The 25,136-nt window shown below is 42.3% G+C and overlaps 1 protein-coding gene across 1 annotated transcript in view; it reads left to right on the top strand.

Moving 5' to 3' along the window:
- Positions 1-6,457: 6,457 nt before the first annotated feature.
- Positions 6,458-25,136, top strand: part of elovl6 (ELOVL fatty acid elongase 6) — a 108,885-nt gene continuing 90,206 nt past the window's right edge. Inside the window, exon 1 of the mRNA XM_078213506.1 lies at positions 6,458-6,744. Coding sequence (XP_078069632.1) covers positions 6,662-6,744 — 83 coding nt within the window. The 5' untranslated portion in view covers positions 6,458-6,661. The remainder of the gene's footprint in view (positions 6,745-25,136) is intronic.

The following is a 25,136-nucleotide window of genomic DNA, read 5'->3' as shown; positions in this document are numbered from 1 at the left end:
GTGTTGACAGTGCTGTATTCTGAGGAAGTGTTCAACTGAATGGCCTCGAGATCCCAGGACATTACTTCTCAGAAGAGTTCTTCCTGGCCAATGTTTTATCCTTCAGTCAATATCGAAAAACAAGTTATCTGGTCATTTTCACATTGAGGCTTTGGGAATCTTGTTCTGCACGTATTAGCTGCAATGTTCCTTACTTTACAATAGAGTGCACTGCAAAGGGACTTCATTATCTGTAAAGCTCTTTGGGATGTCCTGAAATCATGAGAGGCATTAGACAAACGAAAGCTTTTTTCTGGTTGATTCTGAGAAAAGTATTGGCGTTTCTTACTGTCGGACATGTACTGGACCAGAAAAGATGCTCAGCATGACATTATACAGCGCAATATCAGTGCGATTTTCTTTCATATCAATTTTATATAATCTCACTCAAAGGTTTTTAATTTAATCTGAACCCGAATACCATAAGAATAATAAGGATATGGAGACAGAAATGCCGTACGGCCCCCTCAGCCTGCTCTGTTATTGGATAGTGGAAAGCTTGATCCACTTTCCAGCTGAATGCCAAATCCCTTGGAGTCAAACAATAATCTTTCGACCTCTACTTAATGTGAGTGTCCAAAGCCCTCTGGGAGGGTGTAGAGAATCCCAACCCCCTCGCCTGCAGAAAAAACATTGTCAATATTATAATAATTTTTTTAAAAAATTACTTTCCTTTTTTTAAAAATTAAAAAAGAGGGAAGATATCCCACTGCGAGAAAGGGAGTACAGTGAAGGTTTACTGGGCTGATTCCTGGGATGGCAGGTCTGTCATATGAGGAGAGACTGAATCGGTTAGGATTATATTCACTGGAGTTCAGAAGACTGAGAGGGAACCTCATAGAAACTTATAAAATTCTAGCAGGTTTAGACAAACTTAAAGTTTTGTTTCTATTGATTCTCCACACACTCAGTTATAGAAAACATCGCCTCTTAGCCTTTTGGCTAAGATCAAGCGTCCAAGCTCAAAATGATTCAGAAAGAATGTTCCCAAAGGTGGGCGAGTCCCGAACTGGGGGTCATAATTTGACGATAAAGGATAAACCTTTCAGGACTGAGGTGAGGAGAAATTTCTTCACCCAGAGAGTGGTGAATGTGTGGAATTCATTACCACAGAATGTAATTGAGGTCAAAATGTTGGCTGATTTCAAGAAGAAATTAGATATAGCTCTTCGGGCTAAAGGGATAAGGGACATGGGGGGAAATGGAGGATCAGGATATTGAAATTGATGATCAGCCATGATCAAAATGAATGGCAGAACAGGCTCGAAGGGCCTACTCCTTCTTCCAGTTTTTATGTTTTCTATAACTACTTTCTGAGAGTTACAACACCAAGGTTCAGAATGGACTGGGCAAATCCAAATCCATTCCTTGTTTGCTTCAAAAATCAAATGAATCCAATTCAAGGTCCACATGAGAGAGAAACAAGATCCAAACTGACAAGATGAGGCATTGCACCTCATTTTGGGCTCGGATGCTTGATCTTAGCCAAGAGGCTAAGAGGCGATGTTTTCTATAACTAAGAGTCTGGAGAATGAATAGAATTTTTCATTGGTTTTTGGGTGGCGGGAGGTAGGACCACGCGCTGGCCGGCTTGGCTCCAGCCCTGGGGCTGCTGCGTGGAGTGGGGAAAGAGGAGGAAGCGAATGTTGAGCGGGCGAGCGCGCAATGCCTAATCTGTCCATCAATCAGAGCGAAGCGAGCAGAGCGGCAGCAGCAGGCAGGAGGAGGAGGAGGCAGGACAACTTCCTCACAACCAGCAGTTATTAGAAACAGTATTGCGGGGGGGGGGGACGAATCCTTCCAACATACGCCACTGGTAGGCGTTAAGAGTTGGAGAGATTGCTGGCAGCCATATGATGGAAAGAAGTTGGAGCTTCCACCATCACTGTCCATAGTTCAAGGCTACAGCAGACATGCAGAAGTGTATGTTGCTACAATTCAAACTCAAACAGCTCATGCCATTGGAAGTAACAATATTAACATGGTTTGGCAAACTAACAGGAAACAGATTCGGGATAAATGGGTCATTTTTAAATTGTCAAATTGTAGCTAGTGGAATGCCAAAGTAGTCAGTGCTGGACCCTCTACTATTTATAATCTATATTATCAAGAGTGTTGTAACCAAATTTGCTGATGATATAAAGATAGGTAAGAAAATAAAGTTGTGAGGAGCAGACACAAGCTGCCAGATGATGGAGTCCCACCTCATGACCACATGGAGGCAGAAATGTGAAAAAAATAGCTGCTGAATGGCAATGGAGGAAGGTCCATTTCCAAGTTGTCTGCTGCTATTTCCAGTGGTGCAGAAAAAGGGGTGAGTTGGGAATCCCACACGCTGCTGTTTGGACATTGCTGGCACTATTCTAGAAGGAGACATTCCAAAACCTCTGCAATTTACAGCAAGGCTGTCATGCTATGAAGGCCTGCCTAAATCAACCCTGTGGACTGGAGGATTGAACCATGGATTAAAGATAGGAAGAATATAAAAGAGAGTAAAATTGGCATCCCACTACACTCTTCACCACCCCCCCCCCCCCCCCCACCTCTGGATAAAGTCTCATTCTGCTTTACACAATATTGAAAGACTAGCCCAAATATGAGATCATGAGCTCAGACTTCAACTTCAGTGCTGTCATTCATTCTTTACAGAAGAGCTCAGCCATCTGTATGGCTGTTTGAAAGTTTTGAAGATGTCAAAGGCATTGATCAATTCCATACCGCAGAATTTGTTTTAACAGCTGTCCTGAGGAATGTGAGTCTATTTATCCTGAGAGATTTATGAGCATCTGAAGAACACAGTCATTTTTCAAATATCTATTCAAGTGACATCTGGTTATTTTGACAGATTCCAAAAATTACCATAGAGCTTTTAAATTATAAAGTAGATATTGCACAAGAGGGTTAGGGGAAGTGGTGGCGGTGAGGAGGGGTAGGGGTGGGGGGAGGGGATAGTTGTGTGTGATGGGGTTGAAGGGGAAAATGTAGGAAAATCCTCCATCCCCAATTCCCACATTCTTGATAAAAACAGCCCAAAGAGTTTGCAAAAGGATAGAAATAGACAATTTGGCAAACGGGGTATAATGTGGGAAAAAGTGAGTTATCCACCTTGGTGGAAAGAATAGAAATGCTAAATATTGTTTAAATAGAGGGAGACTGCAGAATTCTGCAGTGCAGAAGTATCTGGATATCCTCATACATCAACCATAAGAAGTTAGCATATAATTACGAAAGCAAATGGAATGTTGGCATTTATTGCAAGGGGGTTGGAGTACAAAGGTATGGGAAGTCTTGTTACAGCAGCACAGGGCATTGATGAGATCACACCTAGAATGCTCTGTACAGTTCTCTCTTTACTTAGAGAGATTTAATTGCATTGGAAATAGTTTGGGGAAGGTTCACAAGGCTGGTTCCTGGGATAAAGGGTATGGCTCACAAGGGAAAATTGGGCAAATTGGGACTATATTTATTGGAATTTCAAAAAATAAAAGGTAATCTTACTGAAAACTGAAAAATTCTGAGGGGACTTGACGGGGTACATGCTGAGAGGATTCTACCCCTCATGGAGGAATCTGGGATTAGGAGACACAGTTTCAAAATAAGGGGTCTCTCTTATTTTGATGAGCAGAAATTTCTTCACTGAGGGACATTCATCTTTGGAATTCACTATCCCCAGAGAGCAGTGGAGTCTGGTTCACTGATTATACTCAAGGCTAAAACAGATTTTTGATTTACAAGGGAGTCAAAGATTATGGGTGAGAGATTGTAGGCGAGACATTGGCAGGAAAGTGGAGTTAAGGCCATATTCTTATTGAATGGCAGAGTAGGTTTGCAAGCCAAATGGCCTAATCCTGCTCGTATTTCTTATGTTCCACTGTTATGTTCTTGAATCACTGCAGTACGTGGTTAGAATACATCACAGTGCTGTTAGGAAAGAAGTTCCAGGATTTTGACCCAGTGGAAGTGAGGGAACTGGGTGTGCTGAGTGTGTAAGGTCGCCTGTGCTGAGCATTCAAGCCTCAGCATGTTGAATGTGAGAACCAGATTGTCCTGAGAGGAAGAAGATTTTTGGAACAACATCAGCTAGGAGAGGATGCAACTCATTGAAGGTAAAGATTAATATCTCCCTGTAGTATCATGGCATTCAAGTTACTCTGGTTTATCCGGTTGCATTACCAATAATTTTTTGGCAATCCACAAAGTTAAGTTTTATCTACTGAACAGTGCAGCAAGTAAAAACCTAGAAGAAAAAAAATCTTAGTGTTACTTCATTTTAAGTTTAGCAATTTATAGTTATAAAAATATCACGGGTGCTGTTTGATTGAAAGACAAATTCCAGCCCAATTGAATAACAATGAGTTTGCTCTCTTTCTGATTGGCTAGGTAAGATGGTGTATTGTGAAGATGGTCATGCCTAGTGATCAGTGGTGAAAGATTGAAGGGTGGTTATGGACTGGAACACATAGATCCAAACCACCAGGGAAAAGTCCACCTAGAGTTGGCAACCCTAGTACTGTAGTGTTGTTCACAGTGCTGTATTCTGAGAAAATATTCAATTGAAATCCTGTATGTCCTCCAGATCACAGGTCAATACTTCTCAGAAGAGTTCTTCCTGGCCAATATTTTATCCTTCCGCCAATATCGAAAAACAAGTTACCTGGTCATTTTCACATTGTGTCTTTGGGAATTTTGTTGTGCACATATTAGCTACAATGTTCCTTACTTTACAACACTGAGTGCACTGCGAAAGGACTTAATTTTCTATAAAGCTTTTTGGGATGTCCTGAAATCATGAGAGGCATTAGACAAATGCAAGCCTTTTCTTGGTTGATTCTGAGAAAAGTATTGGCATTTCTTACTGTCGGACATATATTGGACCAGAAAAATGTGTTCAGCATGACATTATACAGCGCAATCACAGCGCGATTTTCTTTAATATCAATTTTATATCATCTCACTCAAAGGTTTTATATTTAATCTGAATCCAAATGCCATAAAAATAATAAGGATATAGAGACAGAAAGGCCGTATGGCCCCTTCAGCCTGCTTTGCCATTGGATAGTGGAAAGGTTGATCCACTTTCCAGCCTCCAGCCTGATTCCCAAATCTCTTGGAGTCAAAAAATAACCATTCGGCCTTCACTTAACATCTGAGCATCCAGAGTCCTCTGGGAGAGTCCCAACCCTCCTACGTGAAGAAAAAAGTTTGTCAATATTATTTCTACTTTATTTTTTTAAATTAAAAAAAGGAAATTAATTTCGAGAGTGAAAACCAGAGGGAAGATATCCCACTGCGAGAAAGGAAGTACAGCAAAGGTTTACTGGGCTGATTCCTGGGATGGCAGGTCTGTCATATGAGGAAAGATTAAGTCGGTTAGGATTAGGGCGGCACGGTAGCATAGTGGTTAGCACTGCTACTTCACAGCTCCAGGGTCCTGGGTTCGATGCTCGGGTCACTGTCTGTGTGGAGTTTGCACATTCTCCTCGTGTCTGCGTGGGTTTCCTCCGGGTGCTCTGGTTTCCTCTCACAGTCCAAAGATGTGCGGGTTAGGTTGATTGGCTGGGTTAAAAATTGCCCCTGAGATGCGTGGATTAGTGGGTAAATATGTGGGGGTGGGGCCTGGGTGGGATTGTGGTCGGTGCAGACTTGATGGGTTAATTTCGAGAGTGAAAACCAGACGGAAGATATCCCACTGTGAGAAAGGCACTGTAGAGTTTCTATGATTATATTTATTGGAGTTTAGAAATGTGAGAGGGGATCTCATAGAAAGTTATACACTTCTAACAGGATTAGACAGGGTACATTCAGAAAGAATGTTCCCGATGGTGGGCGAGTCCTGAACTGGGAGTCATAGTTTGACGATAAGCCTGATAGGACTGAGGTGAGGAGAAAGCTCTTCACCCAGAGGGTAGTGAATGTGTGGAATTCACTACCACAGAATGTAGTTGAGTCCAAAGTGTTGTCTGATTTCAAGAAGAAATTAGATATAGCTCTCGGGGCTAAAGGGATCAAGATATTGAATTCAATGAACAAAATGAATGGCAGAGCAGGCTCGAAGGGCCGAATGGCCTACTCCTGCTCCTGCTTCTAGTTTTTATGTTTTCTATAACTAATTCTTAAAGTTACAACACCAATGCTCAGGATGGACCGGGCAAACCCAAATCCATTCCTTGTTTGCTTCAAAAACCAAATGAATCTAATTCAAGGACCCCACAAGAGAGAGAAACAAGATCCAAACTGACAAGATGAGGCATTGCACCTCATTTTGGGCTTGGACGCGGACGCTTGATCTTGGCTAAAAAGGCCAAGAGGCGATGTTTTCTATCACAGAGCGTGGAGAATGAATCAGTTTTTATGCTTGGTTTTAGGGCGGCGGGCGATAGGACCGCGCGCGGGCTGACTCGGCTCCAGCTCTGGGGCTGCTGTGTGGAGTGGGGAAAGAGGAGGAAGCGAATGTTGAGCGGGCGAGCGCGCGATGCCTAATCTGTCCATCAATCAGAGCAGAGCGAGCAGAGCGGCAGCAGCAGGCAGGAGGAGGAGGAAGCAGGACAACTTCCTCACAACCAGCAGTTGTTAGAAACAGTATTGGGGGGAAAAGAGGGGGAATAAAAAACAGGCTGGGAGCATGTCAGTGCTGGCGCTGCAGGAATATGAATTCGAGAGACAGTTCAACGAGAGAGAAGCCATTCAATGGATGCAGGAAAACTGGTGAGTGATGCTTGCTGTGTGGATGAAGACTTACTGCAGAAGAAAAAATGTTTGCATTTTATATCCGCCGCCGCCGCCGCCCCATCGTGGTGCTCCCAGAGAACGCCAGATTTGCTTTGTTTGATATATCTTTATGTTTTAATGGGGGAAACAGTTCAGGGGCTGCTAATTTAAACCCAACCTGTCCCTTGTAGTCTGTCTGCTTGCTTTTGGAGGCTGAGAGAAGCACTTGTGTTGGCCACTACACCGACTGCCTTTCAAGTAATTATTTTCAGGCTTCTCTTCCCATCCTTTCATACAGCCAAGAGGTTGTATCTGCTTCATCAGCGACATGCCGGCTACCTTGTGTTGGATAATAGATAACTGATATTTTGGGTAAATCTCCTGTAAAGCAGTCGTCTTTCGTCTATTTCTTTGTTATTCTACCAAATCTGAGAGAACCTTTCTTATTTCACTCCAAATTCTGAAGGAAATCCTTGAGCAGACATTGAAACACGTGCAAACAGCCCGGCGTGAACTGCCCCTTACCTGCTGAAGCTAGCATTCACCTCAGGTCCATTTTATGCCAGAACGATACAAAAATAAATCAAAGGCACGACTTTACACTACACCAATTCAATTAAGCCATCAACGCTTAAACATTTGCCATGGGTAGCGATCTTTCTTACTGGAAATATTGACTTTCCATGTCTTGGTAACAGATGTCAGTCCAGTATTTGTATCCAAAGTGTGTGTGGAGGAATGCATTTGGAATACTAAATTCGCTGATAATTTGGGGCTAGTGTCGAAGTTCTTCACTTCTCTAATATGAGCTGCTTGTGTATGTTTTTTGTCATGATTGATCCAGTTTAAATGAGCTACACTCCCAGTCCCATAGAAAGGGTCCCACTAGCTGAGGCAGCAGAAATTATGCAATGAAGTAAGATGTCAGCCTGTGATGAGTTGTCAACAGTACTGGAAGAGTTGTAGATAGCCTTTTCCCGTAAATGTTATATTTGCAAAAGATGTAGCTGTCTTGTAGTCTGATTCCACTAAAGCTGTTGATATGCAATAGTCTAGTGCCATGGATTATGCACAGGTATAAATATGAACTTGTTGACAAAATCTACTTTCCTTTAAGAAAAAATGTTTCCATGTTCTGATGAGATGATACTGCATGTTGGCTGGAACTTGGAATATATATTTTACATTCATATACACTAAATCCTCATACCAGCACTACAAAAGTGAAGCTAATAAAAAGAACATGCTGGAAATTCTCAGCAGGTCTGGCAGCATCTGGAGAGTGAAACAGAATTAATGTTTTGAAGAAATTGAAATTTATGATTTCAGAAAGAGAACCTTCTCCTCCACATTTCCTTTTAATTCTGCTTATGTGGTTATTCCACACAGTTGTACAAATGTGAACAGTCCTAACCCGATGGGGTGGGGAGGGGGTTGAGCATTTGAATTGCACAAGTGTCATCATTACACAGTACATCCAGAGTTTAGAACAAGTAGTACATTTTTGTCTGCAAATTTTGATATGCAAGCATGATTAAAATTATAATTTTGTAACAACTTCCAATCGACAAGTAGGACCATTTTTTTTTTGTTAATTAGTTGACCCTGCAATATGTAAGAATGCATTGTTAACAATGCAGGAGAGGATTGTAATGATTTTAGTATGAAGTGTAGGGTAGAACTTGACATGTAGCGGGGCTATTCGGAATATTCTGTCATCTGATTTGTCTAGCATCAGCTGTTTTCCTTCTCATTTATGGCAGTTGCCATTATCTCTGTTGCCATACAAGTACTAAGGGAGTATTTTTTTTAAGTGTTCAAAGCAAACAGGTGAAATAAATGTAAATGTCACTCAAAGGTTTTCAGTGATAAGATTTTCTTTCAATGTTTGCTTTGCAGCCTGGTGCTAACCTACAATAAGTCAGTTTCTGCAATGATAAAGAGGGGTAATATTCCATGTTCTGTTTTAGCTCATTTGAGCAAAGTGATTGCTGTTTCACTCCAGACAGCCCTCCCTTACACATCAATCTTTCCTTGCACTCATCATACTCACTGAATACAAACCTGTTGTTCTGGTACTGTACCTAAAACTGTAGCTGCACTGAATTCCAGGAGATCTTTTGATCATGGCAAACACTTTAGTTGCTCACTTGGCGGCATTTTGAATCTTTCATCCATGGTGAAGGACATTGCCAAGTGGTTAGCACTGCTGCTTCACAGCTCCAGGGACCTGGGTTCGATTCCCGGCTTGGGTCACTGTCTGTGTGGAGTTTGCACATTCTCCTCGTGCCTGCGTGGGTTTCCTCCCACAGTCCAAAGATGTGCAGGTTAGGTTGACTGGCTATGCTAAAACTGCCCCTTAGTGTCCTGAGATGTGCAGGTTAGAGGGATTAGTGGGTAAATATGTCGGGATATGGGGGAAGGGCCTGGGTGGGATTGTGGTCGGTGCAGACTCGATGGGCCAAATGGCCTCTTTCTGCACTGTAGGATTTCTGTGATTTCCTTTGTGGGAATTGTCTCTGCAGGATTAATAAAACCCTGCAGCTTAAAGTTTCTTTTTAAAAGTATATTTTGTGGTTGAGATTAGCAACTGAAATTGGAACTAAGCATATCCCTCTCCTTTGGTCACTGATCCATGTTAGCTCTTGGTCCACCAACTCTTCCAATTTAAAATTATTATCCTTGTGTTTAAATGTCTCCAAGGCCTTGCTCCATCCCGATTTCTAACTTTCTTCAGCCTTACAACCCTATGTGTTCCTCTTATTCCTCCTTGACTTCCTTTGCCCTGCCATTGCCAGATGTGCCCTTTAGCTTTCAAGGTCCTAAGCACTGGCAAACCCCCCCCCCCCCCCCCCACCCCCAAACTCTCCTTTAGCTTGACACTCCTTAATAGCTACTCCTTTGAGTAAGCTTTTAGTAAATTGTCCTAAAGTCTCCACCTTTGGCTTAGCCTCAGAATCTGCCAGGTCATGCTCCTGTGAAACACCTTGGGACTATGTCAAAGACACTATAAATATTAGTTGTTACAACTGAAATGGGCTTTATTATTACTGTAGTTTTCTAGTTTGTGCGCTCAAGAGGTACCTGATTGTGACAGGTACCTTCCAGGGAAGAATACTTTTCTGTGTTGCCTGTAGTTTAGAATATGTGCAGTGTTCTCTGTTGTGAAATTAATGAGTGCAAAATATGTCATCTAATAGCTTGGAATAGTTCTTTTTAGGGTAAAGTAGCAGTTGTGAAATTAATGAGTGCAAAATATGTCATCTAATAGCTTGGAATAGTTCTTTTTAGGGTAAAGTAGCAGTTAGCTGCTGAAAAACCAACATTGTTTATATTAAATAATTCTTTTTTAGCAAAGCTCTTCATGGTGAAGTATACGAATATTTAAACTGAAACAAAAATAAGTTTAGCTATTTCTTACAGGAAAGAAATTCTCTCTGAAAGCAAAGTTCTAGGCTATTTTGTTTTGCAATCCTTTCATTTTGAAACTCTGTCTCAGCCATGTGCTATGAGCACTTAGTGTTACCCTGTTTAACTGAGATCAACTGACCAATACTGATCATCTTATGATGTCTTCTGACAGAAAACTGGCCAATCAAAGAGCAGGAGCCCTGTTCTGACTGCTCCAAGCTCATCTGCATGAGGTTACATCACAGGAGGCTCGTCTGATTCCGGCAGTTAAATGTCATGCAGTTATGTTCATAAAAGTTTCTACACATTGTCTCTGCACAGTTTAACACAGTTTGTCTCCAGGTTAACTGTTTCAGCACTGAATCGACTGAGAAGTCTCTATTTAAACTCATTTCTGACAGGCGAGCCTTATACAAATGGATATGTACAAATGTAATTAAAAGTGAAACTGCAACCTGATCCCAAAAATTCTAATTATAGTTTTGGCATTTTTCCTTATGGTAGAAAAGGAATAATTTTTACAAGTGCCTTCAGTGCAGAAGCAAGTCTGCTTGTAATGTGAACTCGTAAAAGTATCAGTAGATGTTACTAGCTGAACAGGACACTTTGTTATACTTGAATTTTGAGTGCTGCTGCAGTGTAACCTGAAACTGATGAGTGCATTCCACCCTGCAAAGTTCACAGCCCAAGCAGCAGTTAAACTCTTGAATATCCACAGGCTAGGTTATGTGTAACAATTAAGACTGGTCTTGCGTATACACTAGCAGTTATCCCATGACATTATCCATAGTCTGGGCACACTGGGCGGGTGAGGGATTTACCACTGCCATCTGTCTGAAAACTGAGTTAACAGCCATTGGAAATTCAGGGTGCCCGATTATGCCCAGTTCATGCCCACTGCCAGACTGATGCCATTTTCAGACAGGCCTGTAAATGAGTGAGCAGTGTGCCAGTATTGAACAGGTGGAATAAATAAAAGCAAAGTACAGCAGATGTTGGAAATCTGAAATAAAAATAGAAAATGCTGGATTAACTCAGCAGGTCTGGCAGCATCTGTGGAGGGAGAAACAGAGTTAACGTTTTGAGTCTGTATGTCTGGTTTTAATTCTCAAGTATTAATGAGTGGGGCATATGCTATGCACAACCTGCCCAGTTTTATGGTTCTTGAATGACCTAAACAATGATCCTTAGTGACTGTTAGAGGCTGCTCACCACAAAGGCCCAAGAAGTTTTTTTGTGGGCCCTCTGAGGGGAGTGTCCAGGACTTTGTTCTCCCACTGGCTCGGTCGGCTGACTCAGTAGAACTGGCCAATTTCTCACCCTACTACAACAGATGAGGTGCAGCAAGGTGACTAGTTCATTCATTGAGGTGGTTTAGGTCTCACTGCCATAACTGGACAGTGTGGCTGCTGCAGTGACTTTATGCTTATTGTGGGTGCTGATTGTAAGCAAGCAAGGAGACTATTTTCAATGTGGTGTCATCAATAGTTATGAAAAATGCTGCAGGCAATTAGTGCACTTCCTGGAATTTTTGCTCTAAGTACAAAATTTTAATTTATTATGTATTTTGCTTTATATTCTAGCATGTGTCTGATGTACTCTAAGTGTTAATGCTTTGAAAAAATATATAGTGACCGGTGTTCAGACTTGGCAGCATTTATAATTGCCCTCTGATCACTAAGATTTCTTACTTGAGCACTGCACTTAAAGGGGACAGCTAAATATCATAACCATGTTCAGGCTGACATTAAATGTAAGCAGAATCACAGGAATTCCAAGATTGGTAAATCTTCCTGAGGTCAAGATGGTATAAATAGTGGTTGGTGTAAAGTGCCACCTGAGATTCTGGAGGGGCAGTATGGGGCAGCATTTTGCACAGTGGTTAGCACTGCTGCCTCATGGCACCAGGGACCCGGGTTTGAATCCTGGCTTGGGTCACTGTCTGTGTGGAGTTTGCATGTTCTGTGTCTGCGTGGGTTTCCTCCGGGTGCCTTGGTTTCCTCCCACAGTCTGAAAGACTTGCTGGTTAGGTGCATTGACCCGAACAGGCGCCGGAATGTGGCGCCTAGGAAATTTTCACAGTAACTTCATTGCAGTGTTAATGTACGCCTTGTGACAAATAAACAACAGTATGGCATAGGACTGTGCTACCTACTGACACTCATGATAAGGTCTGTTAAACTTGGTGTTGCAGTGATACATTTTGTAAACTTCACTCAAATTTATGTTTAATTACAGTATCATATTTGTATTTGTTTCATTGCTATTGACTGCTACAATGTTATTTGTATTACAGCATGGCTGTGTTTCTGTTTTTAAAGTAGCTATGAAATGTTACATTACTCTGTATTATGAACTACAGTACTCTGAATAGGACATGGGAAGTGTTGTGCTGAAGATGTTCTGAAATACTCCATTCCCTAGCCACCAACTCCATCCATCTTCCTGGAAACTGTCTCGAGGCTGAACTAGATTGTTTACACCTGTGTCACATTTGACCCCGAGATGAGCTTCCAACCACATATACATGCCATCACTGAGGTCGACTATTTCCACCTCAGTAAAAGGCATCTCTAAAGTGACTCGAATCTGCACCTATCTCTGCTCATCTATTGCTGAAACCCTCATTTATGTTCTTGTTTACATACATCTAGACATGACTATTTTAATGCTCTCCTGGCTGGTCTCTCATGTTCCACTCTCTGTAAACTTGAGGTCATCCAAAACTCTTTTGCCTATATCCTAACTTGCATCAAGTCCTTTTCACCCATCAACTTTGTGCTTGATTACTTGCAATGGTTTTGGTTGAAGCAATACTTTGCTTTTAAAATTCAGGTCTTTGTCTCAAATTCCTCCATGCCCTTCACCCCTCAATATATTGGCAACTTCCTCCTACACACACATCTCCAATTCTGGCTCATGTGCATCCTCAGTTTCAGTCAGTGCACTATTGGTGGCTGTGCCTTCAGCAGACATTGCCCTAAGTTCTGCAATTTTCTCCCTAAATCTCACTACTTTGCTTTGTCTCTTAACTTCTTTAAAACGTTCCTTAAAACCAATCTCTTAAACTAAGCTTTTGGTCATTTGCCTGAATATATCGTTTGATGGTTTAGGGTCAAATTTTGTTTGGTAATGCTCCTGTGAAGCACTTTGGAACACTTTACTATGCTAAAGGGTCTATGTATGAATGCATATTGGCCAGAATTTTACATTGCTCAGGTGGGTCACAAGGACTATAAACTAGCAAGTGGGGGGAAAGGGAAGGGTAAAACTACAAGAAATATAATGGTAAATGGGAACCAAAGCATCAGGTTAGTATGTGAGGAGAAGATAAAGGTTAATAGGATGAACAGATGGGGCCAGGCTAACAACCATTAGAGAGGAATAAAGGATGTCAAAATGTGTGCAAGAAAATCCTGCAAGAGAAAAACAAACCAGGAGGACATATTTAAAAACACTGTACCGAAATGCACACAGTATTCAGAATAAGGTCAATCAGTTGATGGAACAAATGGGTATGATTTGGTGGGGATTCTGAAACATGGTTACAGGAGGACCAGGACTGGGAATTGAATGGCCAAGGGTACTCAGTATTCCGAAAGCATAGACAAGAGGGATAGGATTTGGAGTTGCTTTATTGGTTAAAGAGGACATCAAGGCTGTATTGAGAAATGACATTGGCATGAAGGGCCAACATGTCGAATCACCCTGGGTGGAAATAAAAAACAAAGGAAAAAACATCTTGGTAGGAGTAATACTTCCAAGGTGGGGCATAGTATAAACCAAGAAATAATGAGGGCTTGTAAGAGAGGCATATTGGTAATCATGGTGATTTTAATATGCAGATAGACTGGATTAATCAAATTGGTACAGGTAGCCTCGAGGGAGATTTCTTAAGAGTGTATGAGGGCCTATTTCTTAGAGAACCAGCCAGGGAGCAGGCTATTTTAGATTTAATATTCTGTAATGAAAAAGGGCTGATAAATAGTCTTGTGTCAAAGATCCTCTTGGAAAGAGTGATCACAGCATGCTAGAATTTCAAATTCAGATTGAGTGAGAGAAGAGAGTGCCATACTGCAGGCCTGAGGAAAGAGTTGGTCCAAGTAAACTGGGCACAAATAATTGAGGGCAGGACAGTTGAGGAACAATGGCAGCTGTTCAGGGAGATATTGAATATCTCTCAAAGATATTCCTGAGAGGAAGAGGAATTGTAAAAGGAAGAAAAATGTTTCATGGCTAGACAAGGAAGTCAGAGAGGTAAAAACTAGGGCATACCAAACTGCAAAAGCTAGTGGTAAGCTGGAGGATTGGGAGAATTTTAAGGTTCAGCAAAAAGCTATTAAAAATAGAATCAAAAAAGCCAAGATGAACTGAAAGGAAACTAACAGAAAACATAAACAAATACCAAAAACTTCTACAAGTATGCAAAGAGGAAGAGAATAGCTAAAGTAAATATTGGTCCTTTAGAGGACTGGTGAGGTATTAATGGGGAAGACCGAGATGGTGGAGGCACTAAACCAATATTTTGCCTTTGTCTTCATGGTAGAGAATAATGAAGATTTTCCAAAAACTGTAGTTAATGCAGAGTAACTTGGTGCAATCATCATCACTAGGGAGAGGGTACTGAATAAAAAATGGGATTAAAGGCAGAAAAGTCTCCAGGAGCTGATGACCTGCACTTTAGGGTATTAAAGGAGGTGGCAGCAGAGATGGTGGATGCATTGGTTATGATATTTCAAAATTACTTTGATTCTGGTAATTAGGTGGCTAATGTGATGACCCTATTCAAAAAGGGAGAGATGTAAAAGATGGGGAACTATAGGCCAGTTAGCTTGACTTCTGTGATGGGGAAGTTGCTGGAATCAATCATTGAGGAGATGACTGAGCATTTGGAAGGACAAAGCTCAATCCACCATCGTCAGCATGGTTTTATGAAGGGAAAGTCATGTATGACAAACTTGCTTGAGTGCTTTGAGGACATAAGTAAGGTGGATAGTGGGGAGTCTATGGTTATGGTATATCTAGACTTCCAGAAGGCTTTTGAGAAGGGGTCACATAAAAAACTGATCCAGAAGGTGAGATCGCAAGTGTGGAGCCAGAGGAAATGGGCGAGGTATTAATGAGTACTTTGCGTCAGTATTCACCATAGAGAAGGACTTGGTGGATGATGAGTCTGGGAAAGGATATGTAGATAGTTTGAGTCATGTTGAGATCAAAGGAGGTGGTCTTGGGGTTCTTGAGAAACATCAAGGTAGACAAGTCTCCAGGGCCTGATGGGATATACCCCAGAATACTGAGAGAGGCAAGAGAGGAAATTGCTGGGGCCTTGAGAGAAATCTTTGTATCCTCACTGGCTACATGGGAGGTCATGATGTGGAGATGCCGGCATTGGACTAGCTTTTGCTACCAAATAAACCTGTTGGACTTTAACCTAGTGTTGTTAAACTTCTTACATGGGAGGTCCCAGAGGATTGGAGAATAGCCAGTGTTGTTCCTTTGTTTAAGAAGGGTAGCAGGAACAATCCAGGTAATTATAGGCCGGTGAGCCTTATGTCAGTGGTAGGGAAATTATTGGAGAAGATTCTTTGAGATAGGATTTACTCCCACTTGGAAATAAGTGGACATATTAACGAGAGGCAACATGGTTTTGTGAAGGGGAGGTCGTGTCTCACGAACTTGATCAAGTTTTTCGAGGAAGTGACGAAGATGATTGATGAGGGTAGGGCAGTGGATGTTGTCTACATGGACTTCAGTAAGGCCTTTGACAAGGTCCCTCATGGCAGACTGGTGCAGAAGGTGAAGTCGCATGGGATCAGAGGTGAGCTGGCAAGGTGGATACAAAACTGGCTCAGTCAAAAAGAGTTTTAACAACACCAGGTTAAAGTCCAACAGGTTTATTTGGTAGCAAATACCATTAGCTTTCAGAGCGCTGCTCCTTCGTCAGATGGAGTAGAAAGCTAATGGTACTTGCTACCAAATAAACCTGTTGGACTTTAACCTGGTGTTGTTAAAACTCTTACTGTGTTCACCCCAGTCCAACACCGGCATATCCACATCATGTCGGTCAAAGAAGACAGAGGGTAGCAGTGGAAGGGTGCGTTTCTGAATGGAGGGTTGTGACAAGTGGTGTTCCTCGGGGATCAGTGCTGGGACCTTTGCTGTTTGTAATATAAATGATTTGGAGGAAAATGTAACTGGATTGATTAGTAAGTTTGCGGATGACACAAAGGTTGGTGGATTTGCGGATAGCGATGAGGACCATCAGAGGATACAGCAGGACATAGATCGGTTGGAGACTTGGGCGGAGAGATGGCAGATGGTGTTTAATCCGGACAAATGTGAGGTAATGCATTTTGGAAGGTCTAATACAGATAGGAAATATACAGTAAATGGCAGAACCCTTAGGAGTATTGATAGGCAAAGGGATCTGGGTGTACAGGGACACAGGTCACTGAATGTGGCAATGCAGGTGGAGAAGGTAGTTAAGAAGGCATACAGCATGCTTGCCTTCATCGGCCGGGGTATTGAGTTTAAAAATTGGCAAGTCATGTTGCCGCTTTTTGGACCTTAGTTAGGCCGCACTTGGAATATAGTGTTCAATTCTGGTCGCTACACTACCAGAAGGATGTGGAGGCTTTGGAGAGGGTACAGAAAAGATTTACCAGGATGTTGCCTGGTATGGAGGGCATTAGCTATGAGGAGAGGTTGGAGAAGCTTGGTTTGTTCTCACTGGAGCGATGGAGGTTGAGGGGACACCTGAAAGAAGTCTCCAAGATTATGAGAGGCATGGACAGAGTGGATAGTCAGAAGCTTTTTTCCAGGGTGGAAGAGTCAATTACTAGGGGGCATAGGTTTAAGGTGCGAGGGGCAAGTTTTAAAAGAGATGTACGAGGCAGATTTTTTACACAGAGAGTGGTGGGTGCCTGGAACTCGTTGCCGGGGGAGGTAGTGGAAGCGGATACGATAGTGACTTTTAAGGGGCGTCTTGACAAGTACATGAATGAGATGGGAATAGAGGGATATGGTCCCCGGAAGCGTAGGGGGTTTTAGTTAAGTCGGGCAGCATGATCGGTACAGGCTTGGAGGGCCGAAGGGCCTGTTCCTGTGCTGTAATTTTCTTTGTTCTTTGAATTGGGGGTAGAGTACCAGATTGGACTGAGGATTGGCTGACTGACAGAAAACAGGGTCAGGATAAATGAGTCCTTTTCTGGCTGGCGAAATAAGAACATAAGAACTAGGAGCAGGAGTAGGCCATCTGGCCCCTTGAGCCTGCTCCGCCATTCAATAAGATCATGGCTGATCTTTTTGTGGACTCAGATCCACTTACTTGCCTGCTCACCATAACCCTTAACTCCTTTACTGTTCAAAAAGTTATCTATCGTTGCGTTAAAAACATTCAATGAGGTAGCTTCACTGGGCAGGGAATTCCACAGATTCACAACCCTTTGTATGAAGAAGTTCCTCCTCAACTCAGTCCTAAATCTATGCCCTCTAGTTTTAGTTTCACCCGCCAGTGAAAACAACTTCCCTGCTTCTATCTTATCTATTCCCTTCATAATCTTATATGTTTTTATAAGATCTCCCATCATTCTTCTGAATTCCAATGAGTATAGCCCCAGTCTACTCAGTCTCTCCTCATAAGCCAACCCGCTCAACTCTGGAATCAATCTCGTGAATCTCCTCTGCACCCCGTCCATTGCCAGTATATCCTTTCTCAAGTAAGGAGACCAAAACTGTACATAGTACTCCAGGTGTGGCCTCACCAGCACCTTATACAGCTGTAACAGAACTTCGCTGTTTTTAAACTCCATCCCTCTAGCAATGAAGGACAAAATTCCATTTGCCTTCTTAATTACCTGCTGCACCTGCAAACCAACTCCTTGAGATTCCTGCACAAGAACACCCAGTCCCTCTGCACAGCAGCATGCTGCAATTTTTTACCATTTAAATAATCCATTTTGTTGTTATTCCTATCAAAATGGATGACCTCACATTTACCAACATTGTACTCCATCTGCCAGAAATGTAACTAGCGGGGTGCTGCAGGGGTCAGTCCTTGGACCTCAACTGTTTACAACGTATATAAATGATCTGCAAACAGGGACAGAGTGTAACATAGCAAAATTTCCGGATGATACTAAAATAGGTGGGAAAGCAGGTAGTGAAGTGAATATAAACGATTCTACAAACGGATATAGATAGCTAGGCTTAGGAGAATGAGCCAAAATTTTACAGATGGAGTTTAATGTGGATAAATGTGACGTTATCCATTTGGCAAAAAAAAAGCAGATTCAAAATGCGTCCGGGCAGAGGGATCTGGCTGTCTATGCAGGTACAACACATAATAAAAAAAACAAATGGGATGTTGGCATTTATTGCAAAAGGACTGGAGTATAAAAGTAGAGAACTGTTATTGCAATTGTATAGGGTGTTGGTGAGACCACATCTGGAGTATTGTGTCCAATTTTGGTCTCCTTATTTGAGGAAGGATGTGGTGGCATTGGAGGCAGTTCAGAGGAGTTTCACCAGATTGATTCCAGGGATGAAGAGGTTGACCTATGAGGAGAGATTAAACAGTTTGGGCTTGTACTTGGAGTTTGGAAGAATGAGAGGGGATCTGATCGAGAAAATTTAAAAAGGGATTGATAAAGTAAATGAAGACCAAATGTTTCCCTTCTTATGGGACAATCTAGAACAAGAGGTCACAGGTATAGGTTGAGAGGAGGTAGATTTAAAACTGAGATGAGGAGGAACTATTTCTCGCAGATGGTGGTGAATTTGTGGAACTCGCTGCCCCATAGTGCACTGGAGTCTGAATCGTTGAATGGTTTCAAGAGGGCGATAAATATATTTCTAATAAAGAGGGATATGGGGAACAGGTGGGGAGGTGGATTTGAGACCGGGGAGAGATCAGCCATGATCTGATTGAATGGTGGAGCAGGCTCGAAGGGCCTGCTCCTGCTCCTAATTCCTATGTTCCTGTGGGTGTATGCCCGACTCGGAAGCGCATGAAATCGTGCGAGAAGGCATCAAACATGCATCCTGATGTTGTACATTTGTGCAATATTTCGGTCGGCAGGTGCATGTGAGAATTGGAGGCATTCCTGCTGGCAATCAAGCAGGAAGTTTAAGCCCATTAAGGGTCGAGTCGAATTTTACATGGCCTGTCTGCTTTTATGATCGGTGGCAGGATGGCTGATTGGCCAGGAAGCCTTTACATTTTAACTGCTAGCTGGGTTCAGGATGGGATGAGATGACCGTCGGGGCTGAAATAAAATTAATATGTCCAGGAACTGAGCTCTCTGTATAATTGTGCTGCCGAGACACTCGTGGCATAGTTTTAACATTGGCATTTATATTCAACAGCTCCCTGAGACAGCTCTGCAGAGACTGTCCCCCTAAGGGAGCATGTTAGAAAAGCTAGCCCACACTCTCCCTGTTCTTCATGCCTGCCCTCTTTCGTAGTCATGATGTGGAGATGCCGGCGTTGGACTGGGGTAAACACAGTAAGAAGTTTAACAACATTCCAACCATTATTCATGTAAATTGAGTCTGTGTCTTTATAAGCTCTGTTTGTGAACAGAATTCCCACTCACCTGAAGAAGGGGCTTAGAGCTCCGAAAGCTTGTGTGGCTTTTGCTACCAAATAAACCTGTTGGACTTTAACCTGGTGTTGTTAAACTTCTTGCCCTCTTTCCACCAGCTCTCAATCTTTCACAGAGATATTTCACACTTTATGGCCGTTAATTGACCAGCCAGTGTGAAATTGTGCTCTGGGGCCAACCGCGGCTGGGAATATGTTTGGCGTCTGCTTCCGGGCTCGCCTGTGTGTTTGACAGGCAAAAAATTCAGGCCATTGCCAAATGCATTGGCCAGGTTAGTTTTAATCACCACACTCAGTAAATATTTGTAAACAGCAATTGTAGGAGTTTCCGTGTCCATGGATGACTGAATGTGGCTGCACTTAGACAACCAGCTACTTGATCTTCCCAAAATACTTTTTGCACTAAATGCACTTTAAGTGGTACTTTTTTAATTGGCATATATAGTGATGGTGAAGGGTTATCACAATTTATCCTAATGTACACATTTTTCCAAGATAGGCTGGGTCAGTGCAAGTGGAAACAGTTCAAGGGGCTAACTAAGCTTACTCCTGTTCCTACATGATGAGATCGGTGTATACATAATATATATATTATTTTTAATTGACCAGTATTGGGAAAATATGCTAGCATCTCTCTGGAAGGCACTATTTTAAATATAAAATAAATTTACTGAACACCCAACCCAAATTTGCCCATCTCATTCCAGGTCTGCTGAAATTACAAAATATGATGGATTGTTTTAGTAGTTCCAAGTGTTGACTCAAAGCTTTTTAAAGTTTATTTATTGTCACAAGTAGGCTTACATTTACGCTGCAATGAAGTTACTGTGGAAAATCCTCTAGTCGCCTCACTCCAGCGCCTGTTCAGGTACACTGAGGGAGAATTTAGCATGGCCAATGCACCTAACCAGCAAGTCTTTCAGACTGTGGGAGGAAACTGGAGCACCTGGAAGAAACCCATGCAGACACGGGGAGAACGTGCAAACTCCACACAGACGGTGACCCAAGCTGGGAATCGAACCACTGTGCCACCATGCTGCTCTGACTGGAAGTGGTTTAAAATTGACAGTGGCCAGAATTGCACACTCCTGCAGACTGGTTCTCCCCAGTTTCAATTGCTAAAGTACTAGAAAAGTTACACAATTCAAAATGTTTGATTATATTGGCCCTGAAATTACACCATTGGATACCAGTTTATAAACGCTTATGGTGTCTTTTGAAATTCCCTTTCTGTTGATTTACCAGCGTTATTTTTAAAAATGGTTAACATGGGGGATTCAAGATAAATGCATTGAATATGTATATCACAGTCTTTTTAAATTATAGGAGGAATTTCTTTTCTCAGAGGGTCATTAGTCTTTGGAATTGTCTTCCAGTGAAGTGGAGACTGAGTCATTGAATATATTCAGTGCTGAGTTAGTCAGATTTTGGGAGTCAAGTGTTATGTGGAGACAGTCAGGAAAGTGAAGAAGCCAAATCAGACCAACCATTATCTTATTGAATTGTGGAGCAGAGTTGATGGGCTGAGTGGCCTACTCCTGCTCTTATTTCTTATCTTAGTTTGTCATTATATTGACTTGGCTACTGATGATGATGCAGTAAACTGCAGTGATCACACTCAATCTTTCAGTATGAATATAATTTACCTCAATTGAATGTAGTATTGTGGCTAGTCGTGTCCATCATGCTAGTTACCAGTTATAGGCAATCCAAAGCAAATTTAGCTGCCATCTCAAACCCCACAGCAACTAGTTTTTTTTGTCTGCTGCTCTCTATGGTTTTCCAAAAGTGGTAATTCTCTTGAGGGCCCTTGCATATCTTCCCAAGTGGCCTTCATGTATGAGCCTGGATGTTGTTTCAGTCAATTTTTGTCACCTATGCTATTTCAAAAAAGGTTGCTGGATTGCACTGAGCAAAAGCCCTGATGGAGAAAGAGCCGTGAGGAAACTTCAGCAGGGAAATGTGGCACAGACCAATGGAGCAGCTGGGTGAGAGGGAGGAATAATGGAGTAAGAAAGGCACAGTAACTAGTAAAGCTCAGGAGCAGTAGACCGTCTGAGACACAGGACACAAGACAGATTGTAACAAGTCTCCCTAAACCCTCAGATCTTAAGTATCTAGCAACAAAAAACAACCTTGTCTCAAGCCCAATATCGTGTCCAAGTGGCGGAGATGGAAATATATAATTAAAGAAAAACAATTGCAAGATTTGATGAAAAGCAAAGTATTAATATCAGTTTAATACAGGTAACGAGCTGAAAAAGGGGCTTAGGAGAGCTAGGAGGGGACATGAGAAGTCCTTGGCGGGTCGGATCAAGGAAAACCCCAAGGCTTTTTACTCTTATGTGAGGAATAAAAGAATGATCAGGGTGAAGTTAGGGCCGGTCAAGGACAGTAGTGGGAACTTGTGTATGGAGTCAGTAGAGATAGGCGAGGTGATGAATGAATACTTTTCTTCAGTGTTCACCAAGGAGAGGGGCCATGTTTTTGAGGAAGAGAAGGTGTTACAGGCTAATAGGTTGGAGGAAATAGATGTTCGGAGGGAGGATGTCCTGGCAGTTTTGAATAAACTGAAGGTCGATAAGTCCCCTGGGCCTGATGAAATATATCCTAGGATTCTTTGGGAGGCAAGGGATGAGATTGCAGAGCCTTTGGCTTTGATCTTTGGGTCCTCACTGTCCACGGGGATGGTGCCAGAGGACTGGAGAGTGGCGAATGTTGTTCCTCTGTTTAAGAAAAGGAATAGAAATGACCCTGGTAATTATAGACCGGTTAGTCTTACTTCGGTGGTTGGTAAATTGATGGAAAAGTTCTTTAGGGATGGGATTTACGACCATTTAGAAAGATGCGGATTAATCCAGGATAGTCAGCACAGATTCGTGAAGGGCAAGTCGTGCCTCACAAATTTGATTGAATTTTTTGAGGAGGTAACTAAGTGTGTTGATGAAGGTAGGGCAGTTGATGTCATATACATGGATTTTAGTAAGGCGTTTGATAAGGTCCCCCATGGTCGGCTTATGATGAAAGTGAGGAGGTGTGGGATAGAGGGAAAGTTGGCCGATTGGATAGGTAACTGGCTGTCTGATCGAAGACAGAGGGTGGTGGTGGATGGAAAATGTTCGGATTGGAGGCAGGTTGCTAGCAGAGTGCCACAGGGATCAGTGCTTGGTCCTCTGCTCTTTGTGATTTTTATTAATGACTTAGAGGAGGGGGCTGAAGGGTGGGTCAGTAAATTTGCTGATGACACCAAGATTGGTGGAGTAGTGGATGAGGTGGAGGGCTGTTGTAGGCTGCAAAGAGACATAGATGGGATGCAAAGCTGGGCTGAAAAATGGCAAATGGAGTTTAACCCTGATAAATGTGAGGTGATTCATTTTGGTAGGACTAATTTAAATGTGGATTACAGGGTCAAAGGTAGGGTTCTGAAGACTGTGGAGGAACAGAGAGATCTTGGGGTCCATATCCACAGATCTCTAAAGGTTGCCATTCAAGTGGATAGAGCTGTGAAGAAGGCCTATGGTGTGTTGGCTTTTATTAACAGGGCGTTGGAGTTTAAGAGACGTGGGGTTATGCTGCAACTGTACAGGACCTTGGTGAGACCACATTTGGAATATTGTGTGCAGTTCTGGTCACCTCACTATAAGAAGGATGTGGAAGCGCTGGAAAGAGTGCAGAGGAGATTTACCAGGATGCTACCTGGCTTGGAGGGTAGGTCTTATGAGGAAAGGTTGAGGGAGCTAGGGCTGTTTTCTCTGGAGCGGAGGAGGCTGAGGGGAGACTTAATGGAGGTTTATAAAATGATGAAGGGGATAGATAGAGTGAACGTTCAAAGACTATTTCCTCGGGTGGATGGAGCTATTACAAGGGGGCATAACTATAGGGTTCGTGGTGGGAGATATAGGAAGGATATCAGAGGTAGGTTCTTTACGCAGAGAATGGTTGGGGTGTGGAATGGACTGCCTGCAGTGATAGTGGAGTCAGACACTTTAGGAACATTTAAGCGGTTATTGGATAGGCACATGGAGCACACCAGGATGATAGGGAGTGGGATAGCTTGATCTTGGTTTCAGATAAAGCTCGGCACAACATCGTGGGCCGAAGGGCCTGTTCTGTGCTGTACTGTTCTATGTATGCATGTCTAACATACAAGGTACTCAAACAGTACCATCCTTAGCCAAGTAGTTTGCACTCAATGTTTTAATAGTTTTCAATATTCTGTAAACGTTTATGCATTAAATCATAGTAAAACGACTGCAAAGCTGTACGTCACAAATTATTACTGCATTTATACAGTTTGATGTGAAGTTGCTTTCTCTTCATTGGAACAAATCCAAGGGTACATGAAATTGTGTACAACCTCTAGTGTGTTGTTAGCTATTGAAACATTTAGTGTAATGAACACACCCTGTGCCATAACCACTGTTTTCTTTAGACTGATGGTTAGTCGAAATTCATTGCAAAGCTATTTTAAGTTCTGCTTCTCTGTGTGGGACAAACATTGCATCGTCAGTGAAAAGTTGATCATCAAATGTTTAACAATGCATGACCGAGTAAAAAATAAAATTAGTTTAAAGTTTTAAAGTTTATTTATTGTCACAAGGAGGCTTACATTAACACTGCAATAAAGTTGTGAGAATTCCCGAGTCGCCACACTCCAGCGCCTGTTCAGGTACACTGAGGGATAATTTAGCATGGCTAATGCAGCTAACCAGCATGTCTTTCGGATTGTGGGAGGAAACCCACACAGACACGGAGAGAACATGCAGACTCTGCACAGACAGTGACCCAAGCTGGGAATTTTACTGGGTCCCTGGCGCTGTGAGGCAGCAGTGCTAACCACAGTGTCACTGTGTCGTCCTAGGAGTTTTCCATCGCATCTTGTATTAAGTAATACTGTTCAGCATTAGATGAGAAAGTTTGATCAAGCATTGAAAAGGTTTTACAGTAGAGTGTGCTGGTGCCAGAATGCATCCTTGTTTGACACCACTACTGACTTCAAAACTGTCAGTTTGATTACCATCATACTAGATTGTAGGCTTCTCAGCATTGTTGAAGGATCAAATCAGACTAAGGCGAACTTTAGTGATCAACTCTCTCTAGCCAGTGGATATGTCCCTTTCTGCTGACCAAATCAAAAGCTTTTGTAGGAGCAATAAAGGTCCTGTAAAGAGAAGGGATAGTTTTTGATAAGTGTAATATGAAATATCTGGTAAATTAGACCCGTATTCCGAAGATTCCGATCTGATTGAGGGTTGTCATTACCATTGCTAAATAGAGGCAAGACCACTTGGTGTACATTAAGTCCTGTGTGTTAACCATGTAAATATGGTTGGTGGGTTCAGGAGTGTGGTACAGTGCAAGTGCTGCCAGGACA

Source organism: Mustelus asterias, chromosome 1 (assembly GCF_964213995.1).
Source record: "Mustelus asterias chromosome 1, sMusAst1.hap1.1, whole genome shotgun sequence".
Lineage (NCBI taxonomy): Eukaryota > Metazoa > Chordata > Chondrichthyes > Carcharhiniformes > Triakidae > Mustelus > Mustelus asterias.
Note: the sequence above shows the minus strand (reverse complement) of the source record. Positions and strands in the feature narration are given on the sequence as shown.